The 21,522-nt window shown below is 43.5% G+C and overlaps 1 protein-coding gene across 3 annotated transcripts in view; it reads right to left on the bottom strand.

The window, feature by feature from the left end:
• Positions 1–21,522, bottom strand: part of LOC134358902 (catenin alpha-3-like) — an 812,224-nt gene that overhangs the window by 8,325 nt on the left and 782,377 nt on the right. For all 3 annotated transcript variants that reach the window (XM_063071542.1, XM_063071543.1, XM_063071544.1), the window contains one exon: positions 16,641–16,775. In XM_063071542.1, the coding sequence (XP_062927612.1) occupies positions 16,641–16,775 (135 nt within the window). The remainder of the gene's footprint in view (positions 1–16,640; positions 16,776–21,522) is intronic.

Raw genomic sequence — 21,522 nt, 5'->3', positions numbered from 1 at the left:
TAAAGAGAGCTTTTGGTACATTGGCCTTTATTAATCAAAGTATTGAGTATAAGAGCTGGAATGTTATGATGAGGTTGTATAAGGCATTGCTGAGGCCGAATCTGGAGTATTGTGTTCAGCTTTGGTCACCAAATTACAGGAAGGATATTAATAAGGTTGAAAGAGTGCAGAGAAGGTTTACAAGGATGTTGCCGGGACTTGAGAAACTCAGTTACAGAGAAAGGTTGAATAGGTTAGGACTTTATTCCCTGGAGTGTAGAAGAATGAGGGGAGATTTGATAAAGGTATATAAAATTACGATGGGTATAGATAGAGTGAATGCAAGCAGGCTTTTTCCACTGAGGCAAGGGGAGAGAAAAAACAGAGGACATGGGTTAAGGGTGAGGGGGGAAAAGTTTAAAGGGAACATTAGAGGGGGCTTCTTCACACAGAGAGTAGTGGGAGTATGGAATGAGCTGCCAGACGAGGTGGTAAATGCGGGTTCTTTTTTAACATTTAAGAATAAATTGGACAGATACATGGATGGGAGGTGTATGGAGGGATATGGTCCGTGTGCAGGTCAGTGGAACTAGGCAGAAAATGGTTCGGCACAGCCAAGAAGGGCCAAAAGGCCTGTTTCTGTGCTGTAGTTTTTCTATGGTTTTCTATGGTTTTCTATAGCTCAGAATCGCTATCATTTCCAACTCTGAATTTATGTGCTATTAGTAAGCAGTCTTTGTCTTATACTTGTTCATTACATATATGTACTTCACAGTAAAAACTATTACATATCATTAATATCATGTAAATATACTGTTTGCAGGGTAACAAAAACAGCACAGGAGCATCGGGAGAATACCTGAATCAGCTGTAAGCAATGGCAGGCTTTCAGTTTCCAACTATGCTGCCATGTTTTGATTAAAATATTACAATGTTTGTATTTTACTTTTAGGTTTTATGTAAGATCTAAAAACAATCAGCACTGAAGACTTGTTCTGGGGTTAGACTTTCATCAGCGACACTTTAAAAAATGTAATACCATTATGTAATGCATAAGAATAATTAGGATCGTAGACTTGCTCTGGTGCAAGATTTTTGTGATCAGCAGACACTTTAAAAATTAATGCCATGCTTTTTCTTGAATTTCTGCAATCAGCCTGCTGAATATTCACAATTACCTTCCATTTTCAGTTCATCGTGATAGATCTTTGCTTGTTTCATGACCAGCATGCCATTAAGCAGCATATGTTCACTCTGATGCTAACGATACATGATCGAGATCTTCATTTTTCGCTTTATGCAATTTTTTCCCCATTTTTTATTACATATGTGAGGCCACTTCTCAGAACTCTCTATGGTGCGAAGAGACCTGCGCATTGCTTGGTAACCTACACAGAGTCTAGCCGAGCTTTCCAGTTGAGACGTCGTGTCAGCGCTAAAAAAAAAATGGGATTTTGGAGGTTTTTGTGTTTTGGAATTTCGGATAAGGGGTACTCAACCTGTATTTCCACGAAACTTTGGGTAATTGGGGCAGCCGCATAATAGGGTCAAAATGAATTGGTCCTGATTTGTCACAATTAATCAGAATTCACTGTATATAAACACCAGCATGCATTTACAAAGAAAACAGCAAAATAAAACATGGTTGAAAGTGTTTACAGTACAGTGCAGTTACCAGGGTAGAGAGGGGTGGTTGGAGTGACTAACTAGAATGCTTGACCAGATTAACTGCCTGGAGGAAGAAACTTTTAAGATGGCCTGATCTTTCATTTTGTGCGCTATAGTGCTTTCCAGGAGGAAGCTTTAGTTTTTGCATTTTGTGAGGGGATACTGGACCAAACAGGCCGTTTTGGCTGATGTGAGGATCTGTCTAAGATGGTGGTGTGGAATAGCAGCAGTATGTTCAGTATACTGAAGCTTCTTGGTAATAAAGATGATGTGGTTCTCTGACATTAAGTCCTCAATTACTGTGCATGGTTCTATCTATGCATTTATCTATTAGAAGCCAGGATTAAAATGTAAAATTGAGAATCTAACAATTTTCTACTAAAAATGTAAATGAATTGGTGGAAAGATTATGACTTAGGGGAAAAAGATGTAAGCAACTATTTGGGGCCAGAGCCGGAATTAATTTCTTCATTATATGCTAATTGGTAATCTGGAAAGCAACGGAAATGTTTTACTATAAGCTATTCCCCTTCAAGAATTAATGAACAGTGTACTTGGCAAACTATTACAACCCAGGCAAAGTTAGAATATGCGGACAAAGAAACAGGACAAATGTTTGCCCTTTGGTAAAACTGGATGAGTCATAGAAATATTATTAAAATCAGCATCCTCATTAAGACATGGATTTTTATAATTAAGAACAAAAAAATGCAATAAATTACAGGCCCACAGATTATCTGATGAATTGGATCACCCAACTATGATCAGACCATCACCACACAGCTCACGTACCCTCTCCACCGAACACCGAATGATTAAAGACATGACCAGCATCTCAGGTATGTTCCTGTTTCCGTGGGCTTGGTGTAAAACCAGGTGAGAGGACCTGACTGGGCACCGCTAGATTTGGATATAATTTGGAGATATGTAGTTTGATGGTTGATGGTTGGGTTGAGTTGTTCTCTGACCTTGGCAATTGTCTTGCAAATGTTTCGTTACAGTGCGTGGAGACATTGTCAGTGATTGACTACAACAGCAGTTATTGACAATGGCGCACTGACCATGTCTCCTCGCATGGTGAAGCTACGTTTGCAAGTAAAATGCCAGGACCACAGAAAACTCAATCCATCCATCTGCCAGAGTTCTCCTGGCGTTATGCTGATGCAACGCTGGGGCAGTCAGGAGTACACAGTGGGAAATCTGCACGTGACTGTGTGGTTAAAGTGGCCAGGGAGATCGCGGTGTGCATTAGCTCTCATTGTCAAAAATAAATTGGATCAGAGGCACTGCTGAGTCCAAAACATCATCTACGTGTTCTGCTGTCTGGCCAATGTCACCATCATACAGGTCTGCCTCACTGAATCATAGTATGATTGACATCAGGGTTGTCCTGGTGACAGCATGGCCTGAATTTTGAAAACAAGGCAACCCCGTCATTAAACTATCTAGAGGCCACCTCTGAGAGCAAACAGTACCCAGTCCTTTCTACTCTCAGACCATCGAAGAGGCCTTCCTTCCAGCCACAATTCTTGCTCACTAGTAAAGCTTGGTGAGCCGCTGCAACGGTGTTATTTGAGGGAGGGTTTTTAATGCATGTGAGTCGGAAATCAGATTAGTCAGATTGAGATGGGATGGGGGAGGCTCAGGAGAGAAAATAAGGGGAATGTAGCAAAGGCTCACCAACTGATTTCTGGTGTGAGGGCATTGTCGTCTGAAAGACTGGGCCATCAGGAACTGCATTGCTGGAGGTTAAAAGAGTAGGTGGTGACCTCATTGAAACAAATGGTGCTCTCAGGAATTTTCTGTCCCAGTCAGCTGTGGATGCTCAATGGTTGAACTTGTTCAGGACTGAGAACACTAGACTGGACATATGGTGACTGATCAGACTGACTGAGTGAATGCAAAAGGCCGGTCATAATCTTTCTGAACAGTGAGACGGGCTCAAAGACACAAATGGTCTGCTACTTCTTGAAGTTCTCGTGTTCTTACTCAGTTTCAGTGAAGACAGTAAGGTTATTACTGATCATTAGGTGACACAGTGCGGAGCAGGCCCTTCTGCTCACTGGGGCTGTGGCGCTCCAGCAACCCGCGACAAACCCGATTAACCCAACCTAGTCATGGGATAGTTTACAACAACCAATCAACCCAGCAGGTACGCCTTTGGACTGTGGGAGGAAACTGGTGAAAACCCACCCATCCCACGGGGAGGTCGTACTGAAACTCCTTACAGACCGGTGCCAGAATTGAACTCTGAACTCTGCAACGCCCCGAGCTGGAAATTCCGTCTCACTAACCACTACGCTACCCTCTATCGTAACCAATACTTACCCTTCTTTGGTATCACTAAAACAGGTCACCTATTCATTTCTAAGATACTTTGAGAGATCTTGCTGAGTATAGGGTGGGTGCTGCATTTCTGACAGTCCTATGGCACATTGAGAAGGCTTGCATTCCTTAAAGTCACCAGATAAATTCAGCCCTACAACAAAACACACCTCCTCAGTTCTCCTGTGGTGTGTCCTCTTGTAGGAATGAATTCAACACATTCCTGCTGAGTTACCAAGATGTAGAAAACAATTTATTCTGAGACTTCTACACGGGTAATTCAACATGGTTGAGATTGTTATGTTTATGCCCGAAAAGTGTGAGGTGATCCATTTAGAAGGTCAAATATGAAGGCAGAATACAAGGTTTCTCCAGCATTTTGTGTGTTACTCGGATTTCCAGCACCTACAGATTTTCTCTTGTTTGTGATACAGGGTTAAACACAGGATTCTTGGCAGTGTCGAGGTACAGAGGGATCTTGGGGTCCATATCCATAAATCCCCCAAAGTTGCAAAGCAAGTTGATTATAATGCCTTCCTTTGTGGTGGGATTGAAATCAAGAGCTGTGAGGTAATGTTGCAGCTCTATAAAACTCTGGTTAGACCAGACTTGGAGTATTGTGTTCAGTTCCGTTCACCTCATTATGGGAAGGATGTGGAAGCCTTACAGAGAGTGCAGAGGAGATTTACCAGAACGCTGCCTGCGTTAGAGAACATATCCTATGAGGAAAGGATGAGCTTTTCTCTTTGGAGTGAGGGAGGGTCAGAGAAGACTTGCTAGAAATGTATAAGATGATAGGAGGCATAGATTGGACTGCCAATGGCTTTTTCTCAGGGTGGCAATGGCTGAGATGAGTGTGCATAATTTTAAGGCGATTGGAGTAAAATATAGGGTAGATGTCAGAGTTAGGGTTTTTACACAGTGAGCGGTAAGTGCAGCAAACACACTGCCAGGGGTGGTGGTTGAGGCAGATATCCCAAGGACATGGAAGAGACTGTTCGATAGGCACATGGATAAATGAAAGAGGGAAAGGTTAGATTGGTTTTGGGGCAGGTTAAAAGATCAGCACAATATCATGGTCCGAAGGACCTGTACTTTTCTATGTTCTATGTTTGAATTTGCCATTTTCCACAGCACTGCATTGCTAATGGAACCATGGTCTATGTGATGAGAATTGATTTCCATATCATATCACTCTTATTGATGGGAAACAGTGGAGGTAGTTTTCACCTTCAGTGTTAAGGAGTTCATGTTCTCTCCCTCCCTGCTTCCATGATTGAATGTATGGCTTCTGTTATGGCAATACATCCATAATTTGTCATTTTATAAGGATAGTCAATTTAAAATAAACTCCCAGTACCAATCAGAAACAGAATGGAACATCGCTAGATTTACAAATTCACAACACAAATGAACAATCTTCATTGAAAACAATTCTACTCCTTGCCACGATGTTGTTTGTTTTATTAATACATGACAATGGCATTGTTACACTTCGTTAGCTACTAACTCCCTCTCATTTGCACGTTGTCACATGTTAGATGGTTGGGTGGAAATTATTCCCGTGAAATCTTTACTCCACATAAAAGATGCCAATGAGTATTTTACTGTCTTATTTTGTTGGAACTTGATCCTACATTAGTTTCTCATCCTTCCCTTCACTAACACAGCACTTTTCAAACAACAGCTGCTTTTTAGACATCTAATGAAGGCCTTAAGATTGGTTCTAGGTTCCAGTCAATTTCTAGGATTTATGTTCTTGCTTTCAGTCACACATGCTTTGATCTCCAGGCATTTCTGTAAATGAGATGTGGGAAATACTTGAGAAAAAGCCTGGATCAGAAATGCAGCAAGCAACCTTGGAGCAGAACGCAGCTAGCGTTATTGGTAACGGTGTGTTCCAAAGCACTGTCTTGACAGCATTGTCCTTCCAAACTCACGGCCAAAGTCTGTAATTAAAATCCACAATGCGTCCGAAAGGCATATTTTGTCACAATGGCGGGGCATTGGGAGCAAGGGTGGACCCAAATGCAAGACACATCTTGTGAGGTTACTTCGATTTAGTTTATTGTCCAGGAGAGCAAGGCAGGAGCAGGAAATAGCGAACTGGACAAGGACTCAGGACCACGACTAGGCTGGGACCAAGCGTCTGGGCTTGGACTCAGAATTGGCTCCCAGAACTAGAAGAGACATAAAGAGGTTAGGGTATGGACTCTGAGCTAGAGACTGGGCAAGGACCCAGAACCTGGGTCTTGCCTCGGGTTTGGACCCCAGAATCAGGCAAGGACATGACATGGGTTAGGGAGAGAAGGAACATGGGAACACAGAGCCTCGGTCTCAGGAGAGCAGGTACATGGAACCATGGACACATACACAGAACACAGAGTCGGGACCCCTCCTTGGGTACAGGACATAGGGCCGGGACTCACACACAGTACATAGAGCTGGGACCCCTCCTTGGGTACAGGACATAGGGCCGGGACTCATGAACCTCAGCGAGGCAACGGCAAGACGGCCTGACCTACCCCACGGAGGCGAGGACAAGACAAGACAGAACATGACCCCCCCGCGGGGCAATGGCAAGAAGGCCTGACCTACTCCACGGAGGCAAGGACAAGACACGACAAGACCAACATGAATGAACACCAGACAGTACCTATCTAGCTCCGGTGATGGAACTAGACCGAAGTGCAGGCGGATGTTGCAGACGAGGGATAGAGGCGAGAGGGGCAGAGAAGGGATTCAGACAAGGGGGTAGGACAGGAATCACAGACTGCCAGGGCCAGGACTTGACTTGATGCTTGAATGCTGCCAGGGACAGGACTTGACTTGGTGCTTGAATGCCGCTGGAGCCAGGACTTGACTCGGAACTTGAATGCCCCCGGAGCCAGGACTTGACTCGGAGCCTCCGGGTAGTGACGAGCTGTCGACCCGACCCGGGGACAGTAGACAGTGGTTCTTGATTCCCTCCGGCGGGTTAACTGACAGACCCACTTTGATGAGGAAACTTTGCGGGCTCGCTTCGGTGAGGTAACTGGACTGGGTTGCTCCGGTGAGGAGAGGCGGATTACCGGCAGCCGCTTCGGCAGAGACTAGGCTTGCTCCGGCCAGATGACATTGGCACGCCGTGACTTTGCAGACGCTCCCGCGCCGAACGGCTGAAAACCGGAGACTATAAACTACCGGTTCAGCTGAGCGTTAATTGCCTCTAATCACCAAAGTCAAGGGACACGGGAAAACAGGGAATCAACGGTCCGGATCATAACATAAACAAGGTAAATTTAAAGGGACCCCGATCCGGACCATGACATATTTATATTGCAAAACTGTGGTACTAGCATTAATTGTCTCTGAGTTTGGTGTACAGAACTCTTACAATACTGGATATGATTGTGCAGAGGTACTGATTTTGTTTAGCGATTCATGAAAAATAGCATGAAAGCACTGAATCATGAGCCAGATCTCCCTGTTTGGCTACACTACTAAAAGCCTTTGTGTTAGTGCAATCAGTGTTTCAGGCTGAGACCTTTCACCAATCCCAATGACAGTCCTGAAGAGGGGTCTCGGTCTGAAACGTCGACTGCTTATTCATTTCCACAGATGCTGCCTGACCTGCTGAGTTCCTCCAGCATTTTGTGTGTGCTGCTCTGTACTTACAGCAACTGCAGCCTCTCTTGTGTCCATGTGCTGCTGCACCCACTGACATAAAATGCCAGGTTTAGCAATGCATGACTTATCTAAAAGTAGAAACTTTGATCATTTGTGGGGAAGAGACTCCGATCAAGATACATTGGTTTAATGGTAGGAGACAGGGGATAGGAGTAGAGGGTTATTTTTAAGAATGGAGACCTGTAACCAGTGGTGTACTGTAGGGATTGATGCCAGGCCTTTTACTATTTGTCATGTCAATGACTGAGAAGGGAATGTATGATGACACTAAAATTGTTTGTGTAGTGGACGGTGAAGAATATCGACTAAGAAATTGGGAAAGGGAACGTCTGATGAAATTTAAGACAGTTAAGTGCAAAGCGATGTACTTTTGGAAGTTAAATTGAGCAAAGAATGGTAGGGCCCTGGGAAGTGATGCAGAGACATCTTGGCATACAAGTACATACTTATCTGTAAGTGGTAACACAGGTAGACAGAGTGGTGAAGGCGGCAATTGAAATGCTAATCTTCATCAGCTAAAATATTGGGCAGAGGAGTTGTGATGTCATATTACATTGTAGAAATCACTGGTTAGGTCACAGCTGTTACTGTGCACGGTTCCAGTCACCACAACATAGGAATGACATGATTAATCAGGAGAGGGTGCAGAGAAAAAAAAATACCAGAATGATTCCTGGACTGGAGGACTTGAGTTATAAGGAGAGACTGGAAAGACTGGGACCATTTTCTCAGAATATAAGAGGGAGATTGAAAATCAGGCTGAGTGGTGTCACAACAATGACCTTTTACTCAATGTCAGCAAGACCAAGGAGCTGATTATTGATTTCATGAGGAGGAAACTGGAGGTCTATGAGTCAGTCCTGTTCAAGGGATCAGAGGTGGAGAGGGTCAGCAACTTTGAACTCCTCAGTGTTACTACTTCAGAGACCTGTCTTGGGCCCAGTACATAAGCGTAATTACAAAGAAAGCACGGCAGTGCCTCTGCTTCCTTTGGAGTCTGCCAAGATTCGACATGATATCTAGAGCTTTGACAAACTTCCATTGATGTGTAGTGGAGAGTATATTGACTGGCTGCATCACAGCCAAACACCAATGCCTGTGAACAGAAAATCTGACAAATAATAATGGATATCACCCAGGCCATCACGGGTAAAGCCCTCCCAACCATTGAGCATGTCTAGGTGAAACTTGTCTACATTAAGTTCCACCTGCCGTTTTTCTGCTCATTTTTCCAGCTGGTTGAGATCCTGTTGCAAACTATGAGAATCTTCTTCACCATCCATTACACCCCCAATCTTGATGTCATCCACAATTATTATATTTATTATTATTATTCAGATCATTGATATAGCTAACAAACAACAATGGACCCAGCACTGAACCCTGCAGCACACAAGTCACGGGCCTCCGGTCAGGGAGTCAGCCATCTACTACCACTCTCTGTCTTCTCCCACAAAACCAATGTCCAATCCAATTTACTAACTCATTGTGAATGCCGAACAACTGAACTTTCTTGACCAACCTCTCATGTGGGACCTTATCAAATGCCTTGCTAAAGTCCACTTAGACAACATCCACTACCTTTCTTTCATCAACCTTACTGGTAACATCCTCGAAAAGCTCTATAAGATTGGTTAGACATGGCCTACCAGGCATGAAGCCATTCTGACTATCCCTAATCAGTCCATGTCTATCTAAATATTTGTATATCTGATCGCTTGGAATACCTTCCGATAACACTCCCACCTCTGATGTCAGGCTCACCGGCCTATTGTCACCTGCCCTGTCTCATTCCCTGATAGCAGATCCAGTATCACACACTCTCTCATTGGGACTTCTATGTACTGATAAAGGAAACTTTCCTGAACACATTTGACAAACTCTATCCCATCTAGACCTTTTACAGTGTGGGAGTCCCAGTCAATATGTAGAAAATTAAAATCACCTACTATAACAACCTTATGTTTCTTGCAACAGTCTGTGCTCGCTCTAAAAATTTGTTTCTCTAAATTCTGTGGACTGTCAGGTGGTCTGTATTATAACCCCCATTAATGTGGTCATAGCTGTGTAATTAGACTTTTAAAAATTTTTTAGATTATGAGGACACGCAGTCCTCTTTTATTGTCATTTAGTAATGCATGCACTAAGAAATGATACAATGTTCCTCCAGAATGATATCACAGAAACACAAGGCAAATCAAGACTAAAAAACTGACAAAAACCACATAATTATAACATATAGTTATAACAGTGCAAGCAATACAATAATTTGATAAAGAACAGACCATGGGTACGGCAAAAAAAAGTCTCAAAGTCTCTCAAAAGCCCCATCATCTCACGCAGACAGTAGAAGGGAGAAACTCTTCTCCTGCCATGAACCTCCAGCGCCGCAAACTTGCCGATGCAACATCCTGGAAGCACCCGACCACAGCCGACTCTGAGTCTGTCCGAAAACTTCGAGCCTCTGACCAGCCCTACAACACCGAGCACCGAGCGCCATCTCTGCTGAGCGCTTCGACCCCAGCCCCGGCAACAGGCAATAGGCAAAGCCGAGGATCTGGGGCCTTCCCCTCTGGGGATTCTCCATTGCGCAGTAACAGCGGCAGCAAAGCAGGCATTTCAGAAGTTTCTCCAGATGTTCCTCCTTGCTTCTCGAGTTTGTCTCCATCAAATCAGGATTGTGCACGGCCCCTACTTAACAAATACGATATCATTTCGGAGCAGCCTCGCGCGCTGCGTCGTGCCACCATCTTCTCCTCCCTCCTCATCAGTTCCACCCATAGCACCTCACTAGTCGAGTTCTCCAGTCTGTCCTGACTGAGCACTACGGCGACATTTTTCCTGACTAGTATCATCACCCCTCCTCCTTTAATCCTTCCTACCCTGTCATGCCTAAAACAGCAGATCCCGGAATACCGAGCTGTCAATCCTGCCCCTCCTGCAACCAAGTCTCACTAATGGCTACAATATCCACAATTCCAGGTGTTAATCCACACTCTGAGCTCGTCCGCCTTCCGCACAATACTTCTTGCATTGAAACATTTGCAGCTCAGGCCACTAGCTCGTCATGTTCAACTTTTTGATTCCTGACTTTGTCTGATGTCTTAACAACATCCATCTCCACAACCTCTCCACTCTCTGTCTGGCACTCTGATTCCTAACCCCCTGAACTCTAGTTTACCCATCCCCCCATTCAGCACTACCTTCCCACTAGGATATTAGTCCCTTTCCAGTCTCCTGTACAGGTCCCACTTTCCCACCTTCCGTATTAGCCACTTCTGCCCTGGGAAAAAGTATCTGGCTATCCACTCTACGCCTCTTGTCATCTTGTACACATCTCGTACAAGTGAAAAGAAATCTGCATGTTCATGTTGGTCAAATTTTGAATCCTTTTGGAGCTGTTACAAAGACTTGGTTATGTAAAATGGGATTGATGGAATACAGTACTTTGATTGGTTGGGTCAGATGAGCACTGAGGTCTGTATGTGCTGGTGTCTTGTGGGATGAGGTGCAATAGACAAGGAAGATGGTGAAAATCCAGGCTAAAATACTGCAAAAGTGGGTTCCCCATTTTTATCATGCTTTATAATGTGCCTGTACGGTGCTGGATGGCATCTGCCTGCTGAGACCAAAGATGCTGCCACAAGGCAAGAGCAAGAAAGCAAACTTTGAATGTCTTTTTCCAACAAAGGCTTTCAAAGAGTTCAAGAGCCGTGAGGGAATGCTGTGCTCTATAAAACTCGAATTAGAACACACTTGGAGTATTGTGTTCACTTCTGGTCACCTCATTATAGGTAGGATGTGAATGGTTTAGAGAGGGTTCAGGGGAAATATACTGGATTAGATAGCATCTCTTATGAAGATAGGTTAATCCTTCAATGTGGACACACCAGTGTCCTCCTCAAGGGATCAGCAGTGGAAAGGGTGGGCAGTTTCACGTTCCTGGGTGTCAACATCTCTGAAGATCTATCTCTGAAGATCTATCTCTGAAGATCTATCTCTGAAGATCTATCCTGAGCCCAACATGTTGATGCAATTATGAAGAAGACATGACAACAGCTATATTTCATTCGGAGTGTGAGGTGATTTGATATGTCATCAAAGAATGTCATAAATGTCTACAGATGTACCGTGGAAAGCATTCTAACTGGTTGCATCACCATCTGGTATGGAGGGGCCACTGCACAGGGTTGGAAAAAGCTGCAGAAAGTTGCAATGGGCCCTCTAGCATTGAGGGCACCTTTGAAAGGCCATGCTTCAAAAAGGTGGCATCCATCATTAAGGACCCCCCCCCCCCCGCCATCGCCCAGGACATGCCCTCTTCTAACTGGTACTGTCAAGGAGGAGGTACAAGAGCCTGAAGACACACATATTTCCTCTCCACCATCAGATTTCTGAATGGACAATGAACCCATGAAAACCACCTCACTTTTTTTGTGCTGTCTTTTTGCATCATTCATATAATATAATGTTTATATATACAGTATATATTCTTATCATAATTTATAGCTTTTTAAAATTATTTTGTATTGCATTGCCCTGCAGTCACCAAACAACAAATTTCACAAAATATACCAATTACATTAAACCTGGTTCAGATTCTGATTGAGTGAGGTAGGGCTTTTCTCTCTGGAGCGAAAGAGGATGAGAAGCAATTTGATAAAGGTGTACAAGATGATAAGAGGCATAGATTGAGTGGACCTATGCCAGAGACCTTTTCCCAGGGCATATACAGCTAATATAAGGGGGCATAATTTTAAGGTGACTGGAGGAAAGTTTGGGGGGGGGGGATGTTGGAAGTACATCTTTTTACACAGGGTGGTGGGTGCATGGAGAAACTTGCCATGGGTGGTGGTAGAGGCAGTTACATTAGGGGCATTTAAGTAACTCTTAGATATAGATGATAGAAAAATGGAAGACTATGTAGGTGGGAAGGGTTAGATTGATCTAAGGTAACTGTAAGGTAAAGTAACACAGAGGAATATCTGGAGAAATTTCTGAAACGCCCATTTACTGCTGTTGTTACTGTGTGGTCGGGAATCTTTTGGAGGGTAGGCCTCAAAATCCCCGGCCTCGCCTGCTTTTGGTGACTGAGAAGGAGGTCGAATCATTTGGACAGAGATGGCGCGCAGTACCCGGTGACGGAGAGCTGATCAGAGCTCGAAGTTTTCGGATGACTCAGAGTCAGATTGTGGTCGGCGTGGCAGGGAGAGTTTTTCTTCCTTCTCCCGTCTGCGTGAGATGTGGGACATTTGAGAAACTTTGAACTTTACTGTGCTCATGGACTTCTTCATCAAGTTATGGTATTGTTGCACTGTTGTAACTATATATTATAATTATGTGGTTTTGTCAGTTTTTTCAGTCTTGGTCTGTCCTGTGTTTTGTGATATCACACCAGAGGAAATAATGTATCATTTCTTAATGCATGCATTACTAAATGACAATAAAAGAGGACTGCGTGTCTTCATGATCTAAAAGGTTGGCACAACATATTGGACTGAAGAGTCTGTACTGTGCCGTAGTGTTCTATGTTCTATGCTCAATGGCTGCTCTGAGTATTTTGCAGAAAAGGTGAGGGTGTCTGTCTTCACCTTCGTCCTATACAGGTAATGTCTTGTGCCCCCAAACTCTTCTGGGGGCCATCCAGGATAACTCGAAACATACATGGCATGGATGTTTTTTGGGAGAAGTCAACTTGACTTAGGTATAAATGATTAAGTGAGGTGAATTTGATATCATTTGAATTGGGAGCGAACCATGGTTCACAAATATAAACAATCAAAAAATAAATAGAACAGAGGAGGTAAACGGTGGAAAACATTGAAAAAGGTGGTAAAACGTCAGGCAAAAGGTTCTGAATGATATGGCTGAGACACTGGCTGTAGAGGGCTTCATTGTACAGTTACCAGGCTGAGACTAGCTTCAGAAAGCAGCCTTGTATTTCCTTTACCCCTGGGATGCTCTGCGATTTTATTTGGTCTAGAGACAGATGGTTATCAGCTTGAACTACTACAAGCAGCAAACACAAAATGCTGGAAGGAACCATCAGGTCGTCAAGCACCAATAGAGAAGTATAAACAGTCGATGTTTCAGGCTGGGACCCTTCATCAGGACTGGAAAGGAAGGGAGAAACAGCCAGAATAGGAAGATGCGGGGGTGAGGGCAAGAAGAAAGAGTACAAACTGGCAGGTGATAGGTAAAGCCACGTGAGGGGGAAGGTGGATGGGTGGGGGAGAGAGGATGAAGGTGATAGTTGGAAGAGGTGTAGGGCAGAAGAAGGAGAGGAGAATGGATCATGGGAGAAAGGGAAGGAGGAGGGTAACCGGAGGGAGGGGGGGTGATAGGCAAATGAGGAGAAAAGCAGAGATAAGAGGGGAACCAGAATAGGGAATGGAAAAGGAGAGAAGTCGGGTGGAGGTGTGGGAAATTTCAAGAAATTAGAGAATTCAATATGCATGTTGGTAAGTTGGAAATCTTCAAGCTTAATAGCACTGCTCCTCTGATTTTAACATCTCTGTACACAACTGGTTAGAAATGAAACAATAATTTTACCCTTTGCTATTCAATGAAGATGGTGCCTAGAACCTGTATGTAAGGGAATTGCACAGATTAACTTGGAATGAGTCAACATGTTAGTGTTCTAATGTCCAAGAGAAATGTCTTTTTCCAGACTCTTTCATTGGTGGCTGCTGAATTCAAATCACCTAGGAAAGTCATGCTTTCTCCTGGCAGCTGCTGTAGATCACCCATAAGCCGCTGCAGGTCTGAAGAGTGCTCAGTCTATCCCCCCTCTGCCTTTCATTGCAATGACCCACGTGCAGAACCCACCTCTAAGTCTTGAGGGAGAGATTTACAGACTACAGTAAGCAAGCTTCCAGGTTAAATGTTGTAACAACAATATTAGGACCTCTTCTTCAAAGTTTTCTCCACTCTTTGCAGAGAAGCAGCACTCTGTCAACAGCTCAGTCCTCCTTCACTTGCGCTCTGTTTTCCAAACACTGCCTAACATGCTTTGGTTTGCATAACTTTATGACTGGCTCACTACTATAGTGGATTCATCCCTCACCATCACACCTTACTTGCGGTTCTTTGGCCAATTAATCTAAATCTTGAATTCTTCTTGTGAATCTGGAATACCTCATGAGGTGTGGCTTTAAACAGGTTCTTATCAAAGATTTGTTCTTGGATGAGCCCTCAGTTTTTTCCCTCACATCTTGGTGACTGTTATCTCAGCCCGTGGCCTAATACTCCTAAGTTCATACAACATGCTGGAGGAATTCCACACATTAGGGAGAATCCGTGGAGAGAAATGGACGGTCAGCGTTTTGGATTGAGGTGCATTATGTGGGTCTTGACCCAAAGCATCTGCTGTCCATTTCTTTCCACGGATGCTGCTTGGCTCACTTTCTAGCTCTTGCAGCAGAGTCCAGCATCTTGTGCATACATTAAGACAGCCATTTTTCTTGTGCGTACATTAAGACAGCCATTTATTCCTAATGGATTTCGTTCAATGATATCTCTAATCTACACAAGTTTTTACACCAAGTGTCTAGTAGGTCCCTCGAGTCCTTTTGGGATGGATGTCAACTCGTGAGTTAAAGGTCAAACAGGATTATCTATTACTATCTCTAAAGCTGTGCTCTGGCATTCGGTTGAACTGCACCTTGTATTCTCCTCATTGCTTCAGAAAAGTCGATCTATTTTACAGGTAAGTTAAAATTTACAGGTAAGTTCAATGGATAGATCTTGATTTGTGCAATAATGCCAAGAAAGTAGTAAACAGGATTTATTTTACATTTTTACTACTTTTTATTTATGACAACTTCAATGGAACTACAACTGGAAGTCATGCGGTGGATTCTAACTCTTCACACCTAATTTACATCAAAGCCAAAGTCATCACATTCATTTCTATTATAAAGCAACTAAATTCCCAAACTGAATTGTCAAAATACCTGAAACGACTCAATGCTAAAAGTTAGGAGCAACACACATAGAAGTGCTGGAGGAACTCAGCAGACCAGGCAGCATCTGTGGAAAAGAATACAGTCGACGTTTCGGGCCGAGATCCTCCAGCGGGACTTTGAATAAGTTCAAGAGAGGAGCAGTCGGGGAGAGTGCAACCAGATATACTTTGGTAGAAGGGGAAAAAAAAGCATAGACTATTTTATAAATGGGAGCAAATCCAGAAATTAGACTTGGGAGTCCTCATGTAGGATTCCCTAAAGGTTAACTTGCAGGTTGAGTTGGTTGTAAGGAAGGCAAATGCAATGTCAGCACATATTTCAAGATTCTAAGAGCAAGGACGTAATGCTGAGGCTTTATGGTCAGAGCACACTTGGAGTATTGTGAGCAGTTTTGGGCCCCTTATCTCTGGAAGGATGTGCTGCCATTGGAGAGGGTCCAGAGGAGGGTCATGAGAATTATCCCAGGAATGATAGGGTTAACTTATGATAGTTCCGGGCCAGGAGTTTGGAAGAATGAGGGGGATATCATTGAAACCTATCGAATAATGAAAGACCTAGATAGAAAAGGATGTTTTCTACAGTGGGGGTATCTAAGACCAGAGAGCACAGCCTCAAAATATAAGGAAGACCCTTTAAAACAGATGAAGAAGGTAAGTCAATTGGTATATTTAAAGCAGAGGTTGATATGTTCTTGATTAGTAAGGGTGTGAAAGGTTACGGGGAGAAAGCAGGAACATGGGGTTGAGAGGGATAATAAATCAGCCATGATGGAATGGCAGAGCAGACTCAATGGGCCAAATAGACTAATTCTGCTCCTCTATCTTATGGTTTTCTGCTCATAATAAGTGTAAAGTAGTCTTGACATAAGCAGGCACTCTGCCAAAAATTGTTTTTCCATTTGTCATTAAAGATAGATTTATAAAATGGTTGCTTATTTATTAGATTGCAGATACTTAAATATGTATACTGATAAGATAAAATAAATATTTTATGAATTCCTCCCATATCTACTGCATAATGACATTTACTTACTGCAGAAACAATGAGCTCCCCACTCAGATTCTGGATCTCAGCTTTGACTTTGCTGCAGATCTTGAGCTGATGAGAATAGAGCTTGATTTGCTCCAGGTACGCTAATAAGTCTTGTTTACAAGATTGATCTTGGCACTGGAAAAACAGTAAAATTAGGGCTGACATTATTTCAGTAAAACAAACATAACATGCTTTCACGAGCAAAATGAAGGTTATTTCCTTAACCCTGAAAAACAATTGATGTTAGTTGACATTGTAAAACTGTAAGGCATTTCATGGTATTACTCCAAGCAATCAGAGAGATTGCACTGAATGGTGCAGTGTGAACACTGATTTTCCACCTCACAAACTTTTGCTACATCTGTGTCAAAGAAAGCTATAAACAAAACTTGATTGTTTAGCAGCAATACGTTCATTAAGAGAATGAGTACTGTATGTGTGGTTTTTTTTACTCCAACGGGAGAATCTTGGCATGCTCAGATAACTAGCAAAGGATCTGCGTATGACGCAGGCTAGCTATCTGTCGACAAGGTCAAGATGTGCTGGAAACCCTCAGGTCCGGCAGCATCAGTCTAAGGAGAAGCAAAGGTCATGTATCAGGTCAAAGAGCCTTCCTATGTTTTCCATTTCCGCTTAAGGTTTCCAGTGTCTCCTGGTTCTTTATATGAATGATCTGTTGGGTATGGACAGAAATAGAGAAAGTGAGAGAGAAACAGAAAAATAGTGAAGGCAAGACAGAGAGGGAGATTAAATGGGAAGGAATGAGATGAAAAGGTATAAAGAGATAATGCTACCACCTGCTAATGCATGAAAAGGTAGAAAAAAATGACTGGGCAGGTGAAGAGGAAGACTGACATTTTTCATACTCCTAAGTGAAGCATTTGGGATTTCAATGCACATAGCTAACTTACATAGCTCGTCTGCTCTTCTTCAGTAGTTTTTTAAAGCACGTGTTTGGTTAATAGCACTCTGCTTTCGTTGCTGAGCCAAAGGACAGACGCCTGGTATATAACGTGCCCTGCAGCCTCACAGTGCCTTTGGCTGGGTTCAATTCTGACCTATTCATAGTCATAGTCATAGTCATACTTTATTGATCCTGGGGGAAATTGGTTTTAGTTACAGTTGCACCATAAATAATAAATAGTAATAAAACCATAAATAGTAATTTAATAGTATTAATTACTATTATAGTAGTACTATATAATAGTAGTAAAAAACCATTAAATAGTAATATGTAAATTATGCCAGTAAATTATGAAATAAATCCAGGACCAGCCTATTGGCTCAGGGTGTCTGACCCTCCAAGGGAGGAGTTGTAAAGTTTGATGGCCACAGGCAGGAATGACTTCCTATGACGCTCTGTGTTGCATCTCAGTGGAATGAGTCTCTGGCTGAATGTACTCCTGTGCCCACCCAGTACATTATGTAGTGGATGGGAGACATTGTCCAAGATGGCATGCAACTTAGACAGCATCCTCTTTTCAGACACCACCGTTAGAGAGTCCAGTTCCATCCCCACAACATCACTGGCCTTACGAATGAGTTTGTTGATTCTGTTGGTGTCTGCTACCCTCAGCCTGCTGCCCCAGCACACAACAGAAAACATGATAGCACTGGCCACCACAGACTCGTAGAACATCCTCAGCATCGTCTGGCAGATGTTAAAGGACTCAGTCTCCTCAGACCCTTCTTGTAGACAGCCTCAGTGTTCTTTGGCCAGTCCAGTTTATTGTCAATTCGTATCCCCAGGTATTTGTAGTCCTCCACCATGTCCACACTGACCCCCTGGATGGAAACAGGGGTCACCGGTACCTTAGCTCTCCTCAGGTCTATCACCAGCTCCGTAGTCTTTTTCACATTAAGCTGCACATAATTCTGCTCAAACCATGTGACAAAGTTTCCTACCGTAGCCCTGTACTCAGCCTCATCTCCCTTGCTGATGCATCCAACTATCGCAGAGTCATCCGAAAACGTCTGAAGATGACACGACTCTGTGCAGTAGTTGAAGTCCGAGGTGTAAATGGTGAAGAGAAAGGGAGACAAGACAGTCCCCTGTGGAGCCCCAGTGCTGCTGATCACTCTGTCGGACACACAGTGTTGCAAGCACATGTACTGTGGTCTGCCAGTCAGGTAATCATGAATCCATGACACCAGGGAAGCATCCACCTGCATCGCTGTCAGCTTCTCCCCCAGCAGAGCAGGGCGGATGGTGTTGAACCGGAGAAGTCAAAAAACATGACCCTCACAGTGCTTGCTGGCTTGTCCAGGTGGGCGTAGACATGGTTCAGCAGATAGACGATGGCATCCTCAACTCCTAGTCAGGGCTGGTAGGCGAACTGGAGGGGATCTAAGTGTGGCCTGACCATAGGCTGGAGCAGCTCCAGAACAAGTCTCTCCAGGGTCTTCCTGATGTGGGAGGTCAATGCCACCGGTCTGTAGTCATTGAGGCCGCTGGGGCGCGGCGTCTTCGGCACAGGGACGAGGCAGGACATCTTCCACAGCACAGGAACCCTCCAGAGCCTCAGGGTCAGGTTGAATACATGGCGAAGTACTCCACATAGCTGAGGGGCACAGGCTTTGAGCACCCTGGTACTGACACCATCCGGTCCTGCAGCCTTGCTTGGGTTGAGATGTTTCAACTGTCTTCTCACCTGTTCAGCTGTGAAGCCCACCGTGGTGGTTTCGTGTGGGGAAGAGGTATAGTCATAAGAGCAGGGTGGGGGGCTGTTGTGCTGCATATTCTCCCTGTGACCATGTGGGATTCTTCAACCTGCTCTGGTTTGCTCTTACATCCAATGGACATGCTGGTTGGTAAACTTCCACAAGTATGTAACTGAGTGGTAGAAATCTGGGGAGATTTGATGGGAATGTCAGAAGAATGAAATGGAATGATTGATGGATTAGTGCAGGTGGGCATTTGAAGGTGTGGTCTTGGTGTAATCTGTTTTTTCCCCAGATTATGCCTCTGTGACTCCAATATTCATTAGCTTAGCTGTTTCTGGGAAGTGATTTGAATTTTATTTACATCCTACCCAGGGACAGGGTGTAATCTTTCAGCAGTTGATAAACGAGACTGAGCGAATGTGAGAGAGGTAATGAGGGAGCAGTCCACAGAGTCATTAAACATTTCATCATGTTTCTGAAACACGAGGAAATAGATTGTAGTTTGAAAATTTCATCCAATTATTTGGAGCTGGTCAATTGCCTGGTTCCGCTGTGCTAGACAGAGGTAAAGTGCTGGCTGTTGCCTATTGTACAATGCAAATACTGTTATGTTCATTAATACTGAGCCTCACCGTTCTGATTTACCTAACCTCACAATATTGTATCCTGAGTTTCATGGTGACTAATAACGAGGGGTAACAGTGCTGCTTGGTTACTGACAACAGCCCTTTGCAAGTGCATTGAGAGAACCATGTTTGCAGCCAGAGACTCCAGGTTGCATCAGGGAAAAAGATACAAATCCAGCATTCCCAATACATTAGCAACACTCTTCCGTAAACTTCACACTCAGGTGCTCTGGATACTGAAGGAAATTTCTTTGAAATGATCTTTGATGAATCGTGATTCTGTGACTCTGCTGACTGCTCTTTGACACACTAGTATAAATCCATGGAAATGTATTCTGAAAGGGAACAAAACAACCATCTGCTGCTTTGGTCCAAAAAATTCCAAAAACAATGCATAAGGTCACGGGACTTTTAGTGATCGAATTATCTCAAAGGCACCATGTCTGTTTACAAGGAGATTAGTGTCGACCAGAAGTTGGATTCAGGCTGAGTTTAACCACCTTCAGTATCCAACGTTTTTTTTACTCTCTCTGCTAGGATGTGAAATTCTCCTGCATCTAATAAGAAGTCGGAAGGACAAAAGGGATGTGAAGAGTTGCAAAAGACAAAGCACTGAACTTCAAAAAGGTAGAAACAATCTCTGCTGTTTCTGTTATTCTCACTCAAATTTTACTTGAAGTTTGAATCCACCTGGAGCGAATCAGTGTCAGCCACTGATCTTACAAACAGTAATAAATCTCACTGGGGATTAATCTTTTACCTTGCAAAAACACATCATGGAAAAGTGACATGTATGTAATTTGCTAATAATCTAAGTTATTATCACCACTTCACCGATGTGAGGAATCTAAGTGAGAGAGCGTCTAATTAAAAACCTCTGACAAAGGTTTGGCACCAGTACAATGGGCTAAATGGACTCCTTCTGTGCCTCATTAATAGTCGGTTCTAGAAAAGCATGAAAAACACTTTATATGGCACTTGTTCATTTGTCTAAGTCAATGCTGAATGCATTGCTGTTGAACAAAATGCTAATGTAATGGGCCAGATTTAGAAGCTGAAATAATATTTGGACTAGCAATATCTGAGGAGCCGTACACATTTGAGAACATTATCCAGTCACCCACAGACACTGCCCACTTGGGATGGACTGAGCTGATAAAGTGGCTGAGGGTGTTTGGGTCTTATTCTTCCCTCAGGAACACCTGAAAGTGCGGTGACTTCGCTCCCATCAAACATAACGAACTTTCCTTATGCAATGTAAAGTTAAATATGTCTTCCTGATCTCTACGGATTTTAATCTTCACCGTGATTCCTTGGTGCTGAATCAGTACCCTCTCTGGCTATCAATCACACTTCTGAAATTCAGATCCTTTGTCCATGCTGGAGTCCAATAGTCATAGTCGTACAGAAACTGAGTCCATACCAACCATTAGCCACCCATTTACACTGATCTACATTCATCCTGTTTTTCATTCCCCTCACATTCTCATCCATTCCTCCCAGACTCCATTGCTCACCAACACACTCGCGGTAAGTTACAGCAGCCCATCAACCTACCAGTTAGCATGTCTTTGAGACGTGGGAGGAAACTG

The sequence above is a fragment of the Mobula hypostoma genome, chromosome 19 (assembly GCF_963921235.1).
Source record: "Mobula hypostoma chromosome 19, sMobHyp1.1, whole genome shotgun sequence".
NCBI lineage: Eukaryota > Metazoa > Chordata > Chondrichthyes > Myliobatiformes > Myliobatidae > Mobula > Mobula hypostoma.
The sequence above is the reverse complement of the archived record's forward strand: the minus strand, read 5'-3'. Positions and strand labels throughout refer to the sequence as shown.